General features: G+C 39.4%; 1 protein-coding gene across 25 annotated transcripts in view; it reads left to right on the forward strand.

The window, feature by feature from the left end:
- Positions 1-15,812, forward strand: part of rims2a (regulating synaptic membrane exocytosis 2a) — a 160,578-nt gene that overhangs the window by 15,550 nt on the left and 129,216 nt on the right. For 18 of the 25 annotated variants that reach the window (XM_017309469.1, XM_017309463.1, XM_017309459.1 and 15 more), the window contains 2 exons: positions 9,393-9,425; positions 10,333-10,425. The exons of 6 other annotated variants lie outside the window; for them this stretch is intronic. In XM_017309469.1, the coding sequence (XP_017164958.1) occupies positions 9,393-9,425; positions 10,333-10,425 (126 nt within the window). The remainder of the gene's footprint in view (positions 1-9,392; positions 9,426-10,332; positions 10,426-15,812) is intronic. One more of the 25 variants, XM_017309466.1, reaches the window with a different exon arrangement.

Here is a 15,812-nt window from a genome sequence, read left to right on the forward strand (position 1 = left end):
CATACATTGTAGTCGTAAATGTACTGTATTTAGCAAAACTGCTAATTTTCAACCATAGTCCTATAAAACAAACATAAAATACAAACATTCATCCAATTTCATACATAARAATAAGAAATACAGTAAAAACAAATATAAACTATATATAAGGTGCCATGAAAATGTAGCAGCTGACCAAGGATGTAGGGGATTGGCAAATAACAGGAGTTTATTTTCAGTGAAGACGTGAAAAAACTGTCTATTTAAAAAAGAACTATTTAAAAAGAAGTTGGAGTGCTGGAGTTGACGGACAGCAGAAACCGTTCGCCTTATCCTCAGGGGGCCAGCTGCTTGGATGGTTGTTTGCGTGGCTGGCTTTAAATCTGCACAGAAAGGCGACTGATGCAAGGGAATCATTTCATTAGGGATTTTACAGAAAGCGAATTTAAACAGATCTGCCCGCCATCAGACAGATGTTTAGAGTCGTCAAGTTCAACTTAATTGAAGTTGTATAGTGTGTGGCGGTTACGCATCTGTCCATTTGATGAATGTGCTGACCTTTGAACTGTGTGTAGCCAGGATGTGGTGGAATAAGTACAGGTGGGAACATATAATTCCTCAAAAGGAAACCTAAAAAAAATATTTAAAAAATGCCAGGGTGGGGAGGGAAGTAGTGCCATCAACAGTTGTATGTCTTAAAAGTTTCATTTTGTGGGTGTGCTGTGGTGGCGCAGGGGCTGAGCACAACCACCACATATGGAGGCCTTAGTCCTCAACGTGGCTGTTGCAGGTTCGATTCCAGGCCTGGTGACTTTTGCCGCATGTCTTCCCCCTCCCTCATTACCCACTGTCTTGTCAATTAACTATGAAATAAAGGCCACTAGAGCCAATAAAGCAAAAAAAAAAAAGTTTAATTTGCAGATAAGCTAGTTAAGTTTTAATATTTTGCAGAGAACAATTTAATTAATATTGATAGCTGCATTGTGTTTTCTCTGATAGCTGTGCTTACTACCAAATATATTTTATTTCAATACTTTCAAACTCGTATAAGGCCATGCTAATGTTCCACATGGAAAACAAACAGTATGCTAAAAATATGCTAACTTCCACCTTCAGCAACAACAGAGTCTGCCTGTTAATGTTAGCTCCACTGTAAGTTAGAAAGATGTTAGCATAGTGAGCAACATGGGGCAGGTTGTTGTTTATATTTTCAAATATTTTATTTTCAATACAGAGAATGAGAAAAAAAAGTGCCATGGAGTGCTGTACCTTAGCTCTAATAGCTATTCCACACTGGTTTTTTTCTTCTTCTGCTTCTTTGAGCTGTCCCAGCAGCGCCCCCTTCTGTAGCTGGTGTAGCTGGTGCCCTTGGCAACCGTTTTTCCATAGCCAAGAAGCAGCCCTACCTGTAGGGATGAATTGGTTAAAGAAGGAGTGGAGTGAGATGGGTCAACAATAGGCCAGGTATCAAATACCACTCTATTGTTAGCTATGACTGGGCTATTATAACCCTCAGTGTGAGACATTTTTAGAACAGTCCACCTATCGCTTCTACCTGGAACCACTCCAGCATGTGTGTCTGATTAAACATCGGACTGAGGAGCGCTGGAGAGAATGTTCATAAAAGTAGAATATTAGTAAGAAGAAATGTTTTGTGATACTACAAACGGTTACAAGATTTTCTTCAACTTATGATGTGCAAGTTTTGTTTTGGTGTTAAGTCTGAAAAACATTACTAATTTTACTGGTTCACTAGTTCTGATTTAAAAAAAATCTATAATAGAAACAGAGACTTAGAGATCTAAATATAAATAAAAGTATGCAAATACTTGCAATAATACACTTAACTGCTATATATGCTATTCAAGATGTTTTCTTATTTTAATTTCTGGACATCATCTCAGTAGCTACAGTTGATCTTTTATAATACACAGCGGAATACAAACTCTAGGTAATTGTTTACAAGGAAACCAAGAGTTAGATCATACGACAGCATATTACAGTTAAGGGGGAAAAAAAGAGTAAATTTAAAATTCTCTGAATTTTCTATGAAAAAGCAAGGACATTTCTGAGTTTGAAAAGTTGAAAATTTACTAGAAAAACATGGAGATTCTTGAGTTTCAAAAGTCAAACTTTCAACTCCGAGATTTTTTGGCAGAACATTCAAACTCTGAAAATGTAAAAAAGTCGACTTTTCAAGCGAAGAAATGTCCTTGTTTGTTCTAGAAAATGTCTGAGATTAATCTCAAAATTTGTACGTTTCTGTGCCCGAAGTTTTCTCCTCTTTTCTTTTTCATCTACAATGGCCTTAATACGCCGTTGTAGGATCACATGACTGTAAATTCTGCAAGAGAATTTTGGTCAGGCAGAACTGGTGTTGGCCAAGCGGCTGTGGTGTTTCTATGTCTATGGCATGGATGAAGAGAAGCCATCCAGCTAGATTAACATGTAGAAAAGAGCTGGAATACGTCTGAGCATCTGAAATGTTCCCAGAGAAGCTGTTGAGGCGTTTACGGGAGGCTCGAAGACGGGACATTGTCAACTGCCAAGAAAGTGCTGATTACAGATATAATGAAAATGCGTCTGTGTCAGAACGAATAGGTTAGGCTGACAGGAGAAGCAACCTGGTGTTCACACAGAACGACATGTTAGGACAAGCACAATTATTAAAGACAAACAGGGACAAACATACCCTGGGAAATGCATTCAGATGTTAGGATTTCTGGTCAGAGATACAGATTAAATTGACGACTTTGCCAATAATTGATGACCAGTCACAGATTTTAAACATTCATTTTAAACATTGCTGTGAAACAATCTAACATTAATAATTATAGTAGTAATCTGATTTCCTTGTTATTAATCAAATCCTGAACTCTACTGTTGTGGTGGGTGAAAATGTTGCGCCCTACCAGGGGAGTCTTCCATGTAATCCATATAAATGGCCGGGTGTTCAGACCCAATAAACAACAAACAAAACAGTCAGTAGATATAAAGTTTCTACTGTCTAAGAAAAAAAAAATTAAACCCTTAGACAAAACAATAACAACTGTGATCTGCGAGTTGTAATATAGGATTGCAGAACAAAGTGGGAAGTGGTGATACGATACGAAGCAAAGACAGCAGCAGTATGTGGGTGCGGACGGTACAGGGCCACCGAATAATCCTCCGGTGTGAGTTTGATCTAACAGATACTTTAATCAGCAGGAGCTGATGCAGATAATACTACGCTGAACATGACGCACAACGGCTTTTGCTTGTAAAGCACTAAATGCATTGGGAGAGCCTGCGCTAGGGGCCGCGACACAGACCTCAACCAGACAGCAAGCAAATCCCTGACAAGCTAGCATATTACAGAGGTAAATGTGTGGCGTTTGTCCGGCCCCAGCTACACACAGCTTAGCGTAGCAGATTGACTTGTAGATGTGAGAGGAGAACGTGATTCAGAACTGGGGGTGTCATGGCTGCGTGTTTACGGCAGAATTCAAATGTGAGAGAGAAATAAAATCAGTGACAGCTAAGTCTCCAACTGGGTCTGGTGTGACACACAGTACGAATATGGTACAGTGAAAAAAAGTATTTGTCATCTCGCCGATTTCTTCTTATTTTGACTTTTGGTCACGATCAAATGTTTCAGATCATCAAGCTAATTTTAATGCTAACTGAGAAGACCTACAAAGCATGTTTTTGAACTGAAAGTGGGCTAATGCACTGCAGTCTGGGATTAATAGTGTCTTTGTTCCCTGGTTGTAGTTTAGTCTTTCATGGCTGGGTTCCAACACCATGAAATATTTTCTGAAAATCTTGGGGATCATCAGGATGTTTTCAGCGGCATTTTTTCCCCCCGTTTGTTTCTTTAATGTAAAAGTCATTGGTACTGAGCATAGCTGATGGAAGTGAGGTCTGTAGAGTTTTGAAAGTTTGTTCTGGGTTGTCTGATGGCCCTCCTGGACAAGTGGTCAAATTTCTTGCGATCGGTGCACAATGTGTTACGTTTTGAGAGCCTAGCCCACTGTGTGCCGTCAGAGGGGCTCATGTTATGTGATTTCTTGATTCTCTAAAAAACTTTAGTAATCAAGACTAACTAATGTTTCATCAGGGGATCGATTACATTTCCACATAGAGCTACGTTGGTCAGAAAGTGCTTCCCCATGGGGTTGTTCAATGTGTTGACACCGGTAATTTTATTAAAAAGATTTTTTTTTAGCTCAAGATTTTAAACCCACTGAGTAAAACTCAAATGTTTTTTTTAAAAACAATCCTCAGAGCAAGATTATGCTGCTGCAAAAAACAATATGTATTATGACTTTGAATCCAACTTCACCCAGAGAGACAACAAATGTTTCTTAATCTATATGTTCAAGAATACAGACTGTGAGTTTTCTCTAAATGCTAGGCACGGTGTTGATACGTGTTATACTGTTTCATAAAGTGGCTGCAAAAATGAATATTGTACATATGTTTCTTGTAAGCCCTTGCACGAAAAAGATGTACTTGTGAACGTGTCGGCTGCGTGGCGACTCGCTGACTCGTTGCCACTTGGATATCTCTCGGGGAAGGGAGATATGAGGCAGCTCAATTGAATCCTGGCGGGTAATCTAAGGAAACAGATGGACTTTTAGTTATATTTGGCTGCAGATTAGCCACTTCCCGTCGCTCCCCCCCACCCCACAAAAAAACTTGCTCTTGCCAACTCCCGTTTGACAATCTGAATATTAGTTCTCGGTCAGGAGGTCTGGCTTGCATGCTGTTCGATTGCCTATTCTGATGAGTGGGGGCGTGTGCGTTCAATCCTATCTTTGCTTTCTAAGGCCCAGCCGCCGTAGCCGGCCAACCCGTCTATGCCGAGGCCATCTCGTTGTCCCTGTTTGCCCTGCCTATCTCACCATGCCAGCGCCCCATACCTGAGGAAGTTATCAGCGCCCTATCCACCGCTCCTAATCCTCTTTGATGACGGAGAGGAAGCGTTCGGTGGCGGCTCTCCTGGCATTTACCAGAGGGGCTGAATGAACAGGTGTCTCACCGCCTCATCGACTGACAGAAATTGACCGACTATATTTAGCGCGCTCTACCTTTCTTTAAGATTTGCAGGTTGCACACTAGATTTGGGGTGGGGAGGGAATTCTGACTTGCATAACTTTGCTGTAAAAAGACTTAACGTCACACACAGCATGTCGATTTGCTTAGGATGGCTGCCTGAAGTGGACTAACTCTGGCTAAAGTTTAGGAAAACACCGTTTCTGTCAGACTTTACAGTCAGAGTGTTTTTCTCTGCTTTTTTTTCTTTTAGCTAATAGGGTCATTTTACCACTGATGATATTCTGACATATTTCAGAAACTGATAAAACTCTGTTAAGACCTTTTTTGTTTTTCTCAGTGTCTTTGATTACATGAGCTTCATATGTTGTTCTTAAGCAGTAACCTGTATCCGGTAACTGCTCCAGCCTGAGCAGGTTGATATTTTACCGCGTTATGATAGCAGGAGCAGTGAGAGTGAAACTTTACCTTCTGCGTCACTTGACTAACCTCATACAGACACGCATCTGCTGGCATTTATGACCAGCGGGGGCAGCGTTAATGATGTATGTACAGTAGTTGGTATTTATTTACCCACTGAGCCACATCACTTCCTTCTGATCCAGTTATCACTCTGACTGTGGTCAGAACCACTGCCCCGGTTCACATCTTTAACTAGATAATCCCTCAATGACCACCTTTATATTGTTTTGTAAAAGTTAAAAACCAATGGGCCATTTTTGAACGTTTTTAGGCCCGTCGCAATAAGCAATTAAATAATCAATCACATGATAAAGTGTGATAAATGAGCTAGATCATTTCTGTTCTGATAAAATTTTTTTTGAAGAACAAGATTTTATTTGTGGTTTCAGTTGCGTGAGGTTTTTGTTTCCGTTTTAATTTATTGTTTCTGGTTTGTCATGTTTTTATTTTGGACATTTCAAATATCTTCCAGCTTCAGTGCCAAACGCTTTTTGTAAAATTAAAGTTTTTTGGTCTTTCAGAGGGCAAACTTGCATTATTACACCATTACAAATACATAACTTGAAAATGGTTCCAAAACAATGTTATTGTTTATCGCAATGATTACTGAGACAATTTGTCCAATTTGTCCAGCAGAACAGTGTGAATTAGGATTCACACTTCTATTAAGAAGTTTGTGCAAGCAAACTTCTTAATATCACATATTGAATAATTCAGAAATAATGTTGGTCACTAAAATAAAAAAAATTGTAAGTTGTACAAAAACTCAAGACTTTCAAAGTGTTAATGTAAAGTCAAAGAACATTTTTGATAAATAAATGATAAAATAATAATACTAATAAAAAAGCTATTTTTAATCGTTCTGAGCAGTTCCCAACTGTTGCTTAGTTTTAACTGGACGGTTTTGCTTGAAAATAGTTTTCATTCATTTTTATTTGTGATCACGCCTAATTTGAACCACAAAGGACTCATGAAGCGAAGACAAAAAAGATTCAGACTGTGCATATTTTAAAGACACTTCATGTGTGCAGTCCTTCTCTTGAAACGTTAGAAATCCGTTTGTCCACTAGAGGGCACTGTAGCATTAGCCTTTGTTGGAAACTCGGTTCAAAGTCACACAAGCCCAATTAAAATCAAACAAACAAACAAACAAAAAAATCTAAAACTGTTTCTGTTGTGATATCTAAAGTGGAGAAAGAGCAAAAGAACCAAATTGCTAAACTACAACAGGTTGGTGTATTTATTTATTTATTTATTTCTTCTTGTGTCACAGGGAGTTCAAAGGATGGAGGTTGCGGGTTAAAGAGACGGAAAACTGAGACTGGATCGGCCCTGCAGGCCTCCTTAGCAGCCAGGATACTGAATACGTCACTTGTGACATTTTACACTCTCTCATTTTACTGCCCCGTGTCAAATAATACAGAGCAGCACACTCACTCGCTAAGTCTCTTGCCGCTCTCACTCGCACGCACGAGGATGCGTGGTGGGTCCGATGGAGGCGCACGCGTACACCTCTGCGTAGACGACGTCGGTTCGCGCACACAAAACGCTCAGTGCCCGGCAGCTGTCCAGACAGGCAGGCAGGCAGGCAGGCAGGCAGGCAGCAGGCTCCACCAGATAAATATGAAGCTTGTAATGCGACCACAGAGACGGGGCTGATGGGATCAATAAAGAACGGCGCTGCAGGTCACCGGGAGAACACAGCGAGAGGATAAATATGGACTGGCTCATCGGAAAACAGAGCAGCGACACTGACGGGTACACAGGACCGGATCCTCTCTGTGTGGCTGCTGACCTGGCCGCAGACCACACCGGCTGATTTCCTGCTCTGCCGCTTTTCTGCTTTTCACCAAAAGTGTTCATGTGAAGCTTCATTTGTCGCACCCTGAGCGAGAACCTCCTCAGTCTCAGATTTTTTGTTGTTGTTATTTTTGTATTGTTTGTTTGGGTTAAAACAAAAGCGCACCCTTTAATTTGCATACAGCATTAGAACGAATTCTGTTTTGAATGGAAGCGTTTTTCTCACTTAGATATTCACTCTGAGGCTCACATTTGCTTCGACTGGAGAAAAGTTGAGTTGCCACTCCATTCAACCTCTTTCCAGGAAGTGCTCCAGTATTCTGAAAGCTTTCTCAGAAGACTTACATTAGCATCACCTTTTTTTTTTTTTTTTTCTTACTGGAAGCTACTTCAATCTTTGGTTTTATTTCATGCAATTTTAAACAGTTCCAATTAAGTGCAATTGATCTAATTGGAGCAGTTTTCTCAGTGGAAGTTAAGTATTACAGTGAACCCTGGTCACCGTCTTAATCAGATGGGGTCAAAGTTTAAAACAACAGAGATGCACTGTTTTTGGGGTGTACAACCTTTCTGATGATAACTGTGATCATGACCGAGTGGTGATCAGGGGCTTATAGGGGTTTTGCTGTGGGATTCTCAGCTGCTTGTTTCTGGTTAGCTTAAAGTGACGTTTGCTCCCAAAGCAGGAGCGAGAGCGGCTAAAGTCACAGCCTCATGTGTCGGATGGTGTACAGATTTCTGAGACATGTGAGATGGTCATGTTGCGGCCGCTGTGTGTGTGTGTGTGTGTGTGTGTGTGTGTGTGTGTGTGTGTGTGTGTGTTTGTCTGACCTCTGCTTTACTTATGGGGAGTCGGGGGAGAAAGTATTTTAAATACCAGCGCATGTTGATATTGTGCTGAAAACATATTTCTATCAACTTGTAGATGAGGTGAATCGTCTTATTTTTTGTGTTTTTTTTTTTTATCTGATCACCAATGGAGAGGTATTTACTTCATTCTCGAAAAAATCTATTCCAACAAATATTTGCTCCTTGCTTTATTTATTTATTTATTTATTTATTTATTTATTTATTTATTTATTTATTTATTTATTTATTTATTTATTTTTTGCTTGATCAGTTTAGGGAACTATTATTATTATTTTTATATTTTTATTTGTGCAAGCAAACTTCTTAATATCACATGAATAATTCCTAAATAGTGTTGGGACTTGGTCAAAATTTTTAATTGAGCTAATTTCAGAATCTGTAATTAATGACAGATTCTGCAATCAAAAATGTGGTATTGACAAAAAAAAGTTTTCAATTCAAAACCCTGCTGTTAAAATATTAAATCCTGCAGACATATGAGCGCATCAACAAAGATATTTATTGTTTTTAATGTGTTATTCAGGTGCCGGAGCCATCAGACTGATGTAAAGTGGTATTATACTTATTCAGGAAGCCATAATCATTCATGTAACGTCTTTGAAAAAATTCTTCTTTATGTCTGTGGATGCTGACATCAACGTTGGGAACGTCTGTGCTTCTTGAAAAATGTTTAGCACTAAGATGCTATTTGAATAGCTTCTCTGATAGGCTAACTTTTTTTAGCGCAACTTGAAGTCAACAATAGTTTTTTCTGGTGTCCCATAAGATTTTTTTTTTTTTTTGAGGCAGAATTTTAACACAAGCACAAGAAAAACAACTTTTTTCATCGATCGTTTTTGTTTCCGGATGTTGCTTGTACGTCAGATTTATAGGCATACAGAAAACGCGTGAATATAAAATGTCCGGCTGGGAACTTTTGTATAAAAAAAAAAGTGATTGAGTTAAAATTATGGTTGCCTTCCCGTAGCGATTTAAATTAGATTTTATTTACTTTTACTCTTCCATCCTTAAAGCGACATTGACATGTGAACATATATTTGTTTACTGTCCCACCATTCTATTTCTTCCATTGTTGTTTGAGTCTTTATTTAGATTGCTCTACATATTGCATGTCTTCTGTTAACATCGTTATTGTACCATTGTCTTGTATTTACCTCTTTTTCCTCATCTATTTCTGTTTTTGTATGCAATGAGATCTCCATACCCTTTTTATTTTATTTTATTTTACTTCTTTTATGTTTTAGGCTCAAAGAAGAACCAAAAGCTCAGCAAGCACAGTAAGTAAACTGCATTACCCAGAGTGCTCTAGGCTTTGACAGTTTTCTTTTTTCCTGGCAGTTTGTGCTGTGTGCTTCTTGTGGCTTTCTCCTCGTCTTCTGGGGGCTAAATGAAAGAAATGACATCAATGTCATGCGATGACAGCTGGATGACTCAACAGTTGTAGTAATGGAGATATATGTGATTATGTGTATGCCACACTGAGCTGAAATTGACCAGACAAGTGAATTGTATTGATATTAAACAGCTGACATCCATGGCGTTAATGGCAGTTGCTTTTCTTTTCTTTTTCTTTTTTTTTTACTACCGCTTTTTTCAGTTTCTTTGCCGGACTTCTTGCACACCCTCCCCTTGTCCCTGGTTTCTACTTGGCTGTCCGTCTTCATCCAGTGTATCGGCTGCACTGTGACTGGCCTGTGCAAACCCTGTAGTACCACTACAAACGTGGACTCGGTGCTCCTCTGCCGTTCTACTGCTTCATTTGATCCAATCTCTCTTTAAGACTGGTCATTCGGAAAACCTGACCTCTGCTGCCCCTGTAAACTAGAAGAAGTGATACTTCTGTTAGCCTTGTCTGTAGCACTCATTTCCATTGGCTGTAGAGCTCACACCCCCCCACCCCCCAATCTTATTTCTAATTTAACTCTGATAGCCTCGCACTTCTACACTCTTCTGACTCTTCCATTGTATTTCTGACTGTATCTGGATGTCGGTGGCCCCCGTGGTTGCCGTTCTGCCAGCGTCTTGGCCCTCTCCTCTATCTGCTGTGGTTGTAGTGAATGTTCCTGCTATTTCTCACTCCTTGAAACTGCCCTGCGGTCCAAAAATCCCTCCTAACGGTCAACTTGTTTTCTCCTTTGATAACCGATTGCCATTGTTTCAGCCACGCTTTGCTTATCTGAACAGGTGGTTTCCCTTTAGCGGGATCACTGGCCTGGTTAATAATGTTCTTCAGCCCCAGCAAAAGCCCCAAAATGACAAGAAGCCCGAACCAGACGCGTAAGTAATAACACAGACCCGTCATGACCTACTTTCAGCAAGAAAACAAAAATATTGTGACAACCAAAGGAGCTCAATAGGCTGTTTTTTTAATTTATTTTTTAACAAAGTTCCTAAGAGGTTTTTAAAGCTGCACTATGTAACTTTTGCAAAAATATGTTTTTGCTATATTTATTAAAACTGTGTTGTAACAGTATGTGGCATGAGACAGATAGTGGGTGGAAAAAAAAATCATTCCTTCCAGAGCAAAAAATGCATCGCTCCTGCTCAAAAACAGCCAATCAGAGCCAGGAGGAGGGACTTAGCGCTGTCATTCAACCTTCCAATATGCTGCTCAATGTGCTAATGGCGAAAAAATTACTCACCGTTACAGGAAAGCAGTTTATCCACCATCGTTGGTGATCATGCTAACCAGCCGTAGCATTGGTAGCATGCTATGTTTTGGTGAAACAGCTGTAGCTTAGCAAAGAGCAAGAAGGAGAGGGTGAGAACGGGATTGATTGACTGCGCTAAGACCCTCCTCCTGACTCTGATTGGTTGTTTCTGACTGTGTGGTGTTTCCTGCAGTTAGTACTGGGAGCACTGGGAGAAGGCAGTGGAGCTCGAGTTTTTATTTTTTATTTTTTTTCACAAATTGTCTGACTCACTCAACACAACATCATGATAATTTGAACAAATATTCTGAAAAGCATAATTTTTGAAAAAGTTACATACTGCAGCTTGGAGAGTAATTATTGGTGTTAGACTAGCGGTGTATCAAACTCTTGTCTGATAAAGTGAGTATTAGCTTCACACCTTGCTGGCACAAACCTTTTGAATGATGCATCATTTTTTGTTACAGTGGTTGGGTAAGAAATTGTAATGTTCTGAAACAACAGACTTAAAAAAAAAATCCTAGTAAGTCTTGGATTGTAAGTGTTGTTTTCCATTCTGCTTTGTTTTGGTGTCGACTCACATGCTACGCTATTTTTTTTATTTTTTTTTTTAGCTTTTTTTTGTTTGTTTGTTTGTTTTTTGCCTTTTTCCGCTACTTTTTAAAAGATGTACGGTAGAACATCGGGTTCCACACTTTTGCTCTGCAAATAAATATTCTGCATGTTACATGGCTAGATACTGAAAGGTGAGTACAGTATACAGAGGAGGGGTGATCAATGGAGCAAGAGCCAGGTGGAGACAAAATAACCAGAATGTGAGTTGATGAGTGAGAAGACCAGAGAGCTGAAGCACAGAGAGAATCAAATCAAATGAAAAGAATTGCAGGACAGAAGCAAAACCCACAGGCCAGTATTCAGAGTACAGCATACAAACAGAACATAACACAAGAAAGACCCCAAACCAACAAAACTCAAACAACAGAGGTATAAAAAAAAGAACATGACAGGAAGTGAAGGGAACAGAACCACAGAAATCACAGGAAACCATCACAAAGAATCTCAGAAACTGAAGAGTGAATCTCTAAACGCAAGAAACATATCTAGATTATATAACAGACATGTATAATCACCTCTAATGATGAAACCCAACTAGAATAATCAGTGCAATATAAGGGATGAAATGAAAACCTTATTGTAAATATTATGGTAGATAGAGTGACATGAAGAAATAATAATAATGCTAATGATGATTTTGGTGTACAGGCAACATTCTTGGCATGAAATGATAGTCCATTAGCTGTGCCCCTCTCATTTACAAATACCAGTAATGACATTTTCATTTGCTGTCGTTTCTGTCACAAAGTTAACTTTTTCCTTGGTAAATAAATCTTATGTAGCGCCCTCCGCCGGTAGAGAACAAGACATGTTAGAGGAAAAATAAAGTTAAAGACAAAAATTGTTGACACAGCAGGCTCAGGAAACCAGCCAAAGGTTTGTCAGTGTAGTGTTTAATTGTTACATCAGTGCATCAGAGTGAGTATATTTAGCTTTTTACAGCTCATTTTTAAAATTTTTTTTCACTTTTAATTGATAAAATGTAGACTGTGTCAACCGAGCGGATGTTCTTCACCCTGTTTTTTTTACCAGCAAAATAAATAAATAAATAAAAGAACAGAAACCTCCAGATGCTAGCCAAACGTAGCATCAAGTTCCATTCCTCAGCAGCTAGCAGAATAAATCGATAATCTCAAACTGTAGCAGTCAGCCAAAGGAGACTGTAAACTAGATGAACTTCAAAGACCGGGGAAAATAAAACGAAGGCTTTTAAATGAATTCTGATGTGTTAGCCGTACTAATGTAATTAGGCAAAAAGGGAAAAGTGAGACTTTGTTAACGATATTAGCTACACCTGTGCTGCTGAGTTGCTCAGTAAAAATGTAAACTGTGTCAGTAAAGAGAAGAGCTTAGAGGTCAGAGGCTTAAGTGAGTTCATTTTTATAGTCGAAAATTCTATTTGTTTCTGAATACATGTGTCTTTAAAGATATTACAGTATAGCAAAAACTACAGGCTAAACCATTCAAAAATATTTAGTACCTCAGCAAATCATATTTGTAAATGTATCTTTTTTTTAGCTCCTTTGTGTTAGCTTCACCAGGCTAATAGTATGCTGTGTTACTTCATGAGGTTGGGTTCATTGCTATTTGTTTTGGGGTAAGCTGAAATCATTCAAAGGTTTTTGGTAAGCTAAGGCTAGACAAAGCTAACAGCAAGCAAGGTTTCACAGAAACCATCATTAAAAATTATCTAAAAAAATTGTTGCAAAGAAGAATATAAACTAGATTAACTCAAAGATTCTGCCAAAGAAACAAGAACAAAAAAACAAACAAAAAAACAACAGATGTTGCAACCGATTGGTATGTCATGCCATAGTGTCACCATGCCGTGACAGATTGGCATGAGACAGATAATCTCTGAGTAGATCGATCTCCAACTCTTCCCTGAGCTTCTATTGCCATCTAAAGAAATGCACCGCTCCCAATCAGAAACAACCAATCAGAGCCAAGAGGAGGGTCTCAGTGTTGTCCATCAATACTCACTGTCCAAAGTGCTAATGGCGGGGAAATGACTTACAGTTACAGGAGAACTGTTTGTCTGCCATCATGGGTGCGCTATGCAAACTAGCCCTAGCATTAACAACAGACTCTGCGAGCCTGCAGCGCAGCAGAGAGCAAGGTGGAGATGAGCAGCGCCCCATGAGAGAGGTTCACAGCGCTAAGACCCGCCTAATGGCTCTGATTGGTTGTTTCTAGTTAGCATTAGTATCCCTGGAAGAAGGCAGAAGAGATCCATTTTTAACACATTATCTCACACCATTTCAACAAATATGTAAAAAAAAAAAAATTACATTTCTTCACTCGAGCTTTACAGCCCTTGCTGCCTACTCCAAGGATGTAACAATTTCCTTATTATAATGCTAAATCGTTTTTTTGTGTGTTTTTTTTAACAATTTTTGGACATGTGCTAAAGATTTCTCAAAAAGTTACAAATGAATCAATAAGTAATGGAATAAGTAAAATCCAGCTGCTGTAAAGGCGTCACATAGTTGACCCTGCTGTGGAGAAGCTGAATCTGTCTTACGTCCAGGAGGACGGCTCAGGTTTCGGACTGCGTATAGCTGCTGTCTCATAGGTAAGAGAGCTCCGATACACAAGCATGGAGCTGGACAATGAGCAGTGTATGATTACTCATCAGCAGTCTCACCTGCATTTGACCACGTTTTTACACAATAAAAGCAACCCAGTTTTGAATGGCTAATGCGCACCAGCTGCCGCTGCGACCCGCGCCGCGTTTGTGCCGTTTTCCGTAGTTTTGCTGTGTGTCGTCGATAACGTGACCTTCCTGGTGTTTCACTTGATGTTCTCTAATGTGTTTAGTGATCCTGTTCATTTCAAAGTCTGAATAGATTGATTTATTTTGTTTGTTTTTTTTGCTAAGGTCGCTTTAAACAATGGTAGAAAATTAGTCGACCAAAACCTCCAACTGCTCTTTGAGTAGAGATAATATTTCTCAGCATACTACTAGTCGAAGAAATATATGTATTTTTTTGTGTACTGACATGTGAGACAGCCAGGGTTGAGTAAAAACACCACAGTCGCTTGACGTTTCGCCTCCCTGATCCTTGGTTGCAGCGGCTTTAAACTCAGCTGGTTATCAGTCGTTCTGTGAGTAAATGTGATTTAGTTTGAATCTCTTAAACAAAACGCCACACAAGTCTAATCACTGCATGGTAAATACACAAAGGCTGATATAATTAGCTCTTTAATCCTTTTGTGGATAGAACGTGGAGCATGTCAGTGGCACTTTATCTAATGTTCTGATGGCACAGAGAGTCAGACGCAACGTCGACAACAACACCACACACACACACGCACGCACACACACCAACACATGCGGTGTCTTAAGGTGTGTGTGCCCGCTGGGTTTGGGCTCTAAAGCTCCGGTTGTGGGAAAAGGAAGCATGTTTATCTCAAATGCAGACCTGTATGTGGTAAAAGGATCGCACTGCTCAATAATTCACAAGAGCTAATGAATGTTGCAGGGGATATGTGGGGCGAAACCACTTCTAATCGCCATATTATGAAGTCAGCCCAGTGTTTAGTTTCCAAGGAGACACTCAATTGACATGTGTCATGCAAAATGCATGTAAGGAGACGTTTTTTTTGTTGTTCTTATTTTTGGGTGGAAGTTGAGTTTTTTTTTGTCTTTTTTTTCTATACAGTCAGGTGAAATATAACACAAAGAGACACAGGAAGGCTGCGTTGATTCCTGCAAAGTGAGATGTAAAGTTTTCTGCTTGTGACCACCGATGATTGCCTGCAGATAAAGTCTAAAATAAAATAAAATAAAATAAATTGTTGATTTTAATAACCAGCTGTTCATATCGACGGCGTTCCTCGCCTCGCATTACGACCGCCTTGATACAGACAGACGGGTGCAAATTATTCATCTAATACAGAGGAACCCGAGTAACCAGAATTAAGTGATATCCTCAAACTTGCAAAGCAGAACTGATACCCAAACGACCGAGTTTGAAGAGATGCTGTGTCAGAGGAGGGAGGGTGTGGAGGGGCTCAACTTTTAAACCTCTGATGTAACGTTATGGGCTTTTGCTTTCAGAAATTCACTTCTTATCTGGGGTTGCATCACTTCGTCGGCTTGTAGTAGAAGAGGAGAGAAAGTTGAAGCAAAAAAAACCCCAAAAACAAAGCTGATTTTCACAGTGTTGGTTGTTTAGCTCTGTTGTCAGGCAGTGAACCTTGAAATGGGATCCTTGAAAATGCTTGAATTTTCATTGGGTGTTTTGAAGGTTTGGAAAGTGCTTGATTTCTCATTAACATGTAGTAACTTGAACCTCCGTTTTGTGTGTCAGCTGTCTGAAAAATTGGCAAGAACAACTTGACTTGTGTTTTCTGTAAATAATCCCATTATTTTAGGTAAGTATATATATATAT

This window comes from Poecilia reticulata, linkage group LG16 (genome assembly GCF_000633615.1).
Source record: "Poecilia reticulata strain Guanapo linkage group LG16, Guppy_female_1.0+MT, whole genome shotgun sequence".
Taxonomy (NCBI): Eukaryota; Metazoa; Chordata; class Actinopteri; order Cyprinodontiformes; family Poeciliidae; genus Poecilia; species Poecilia reticulata.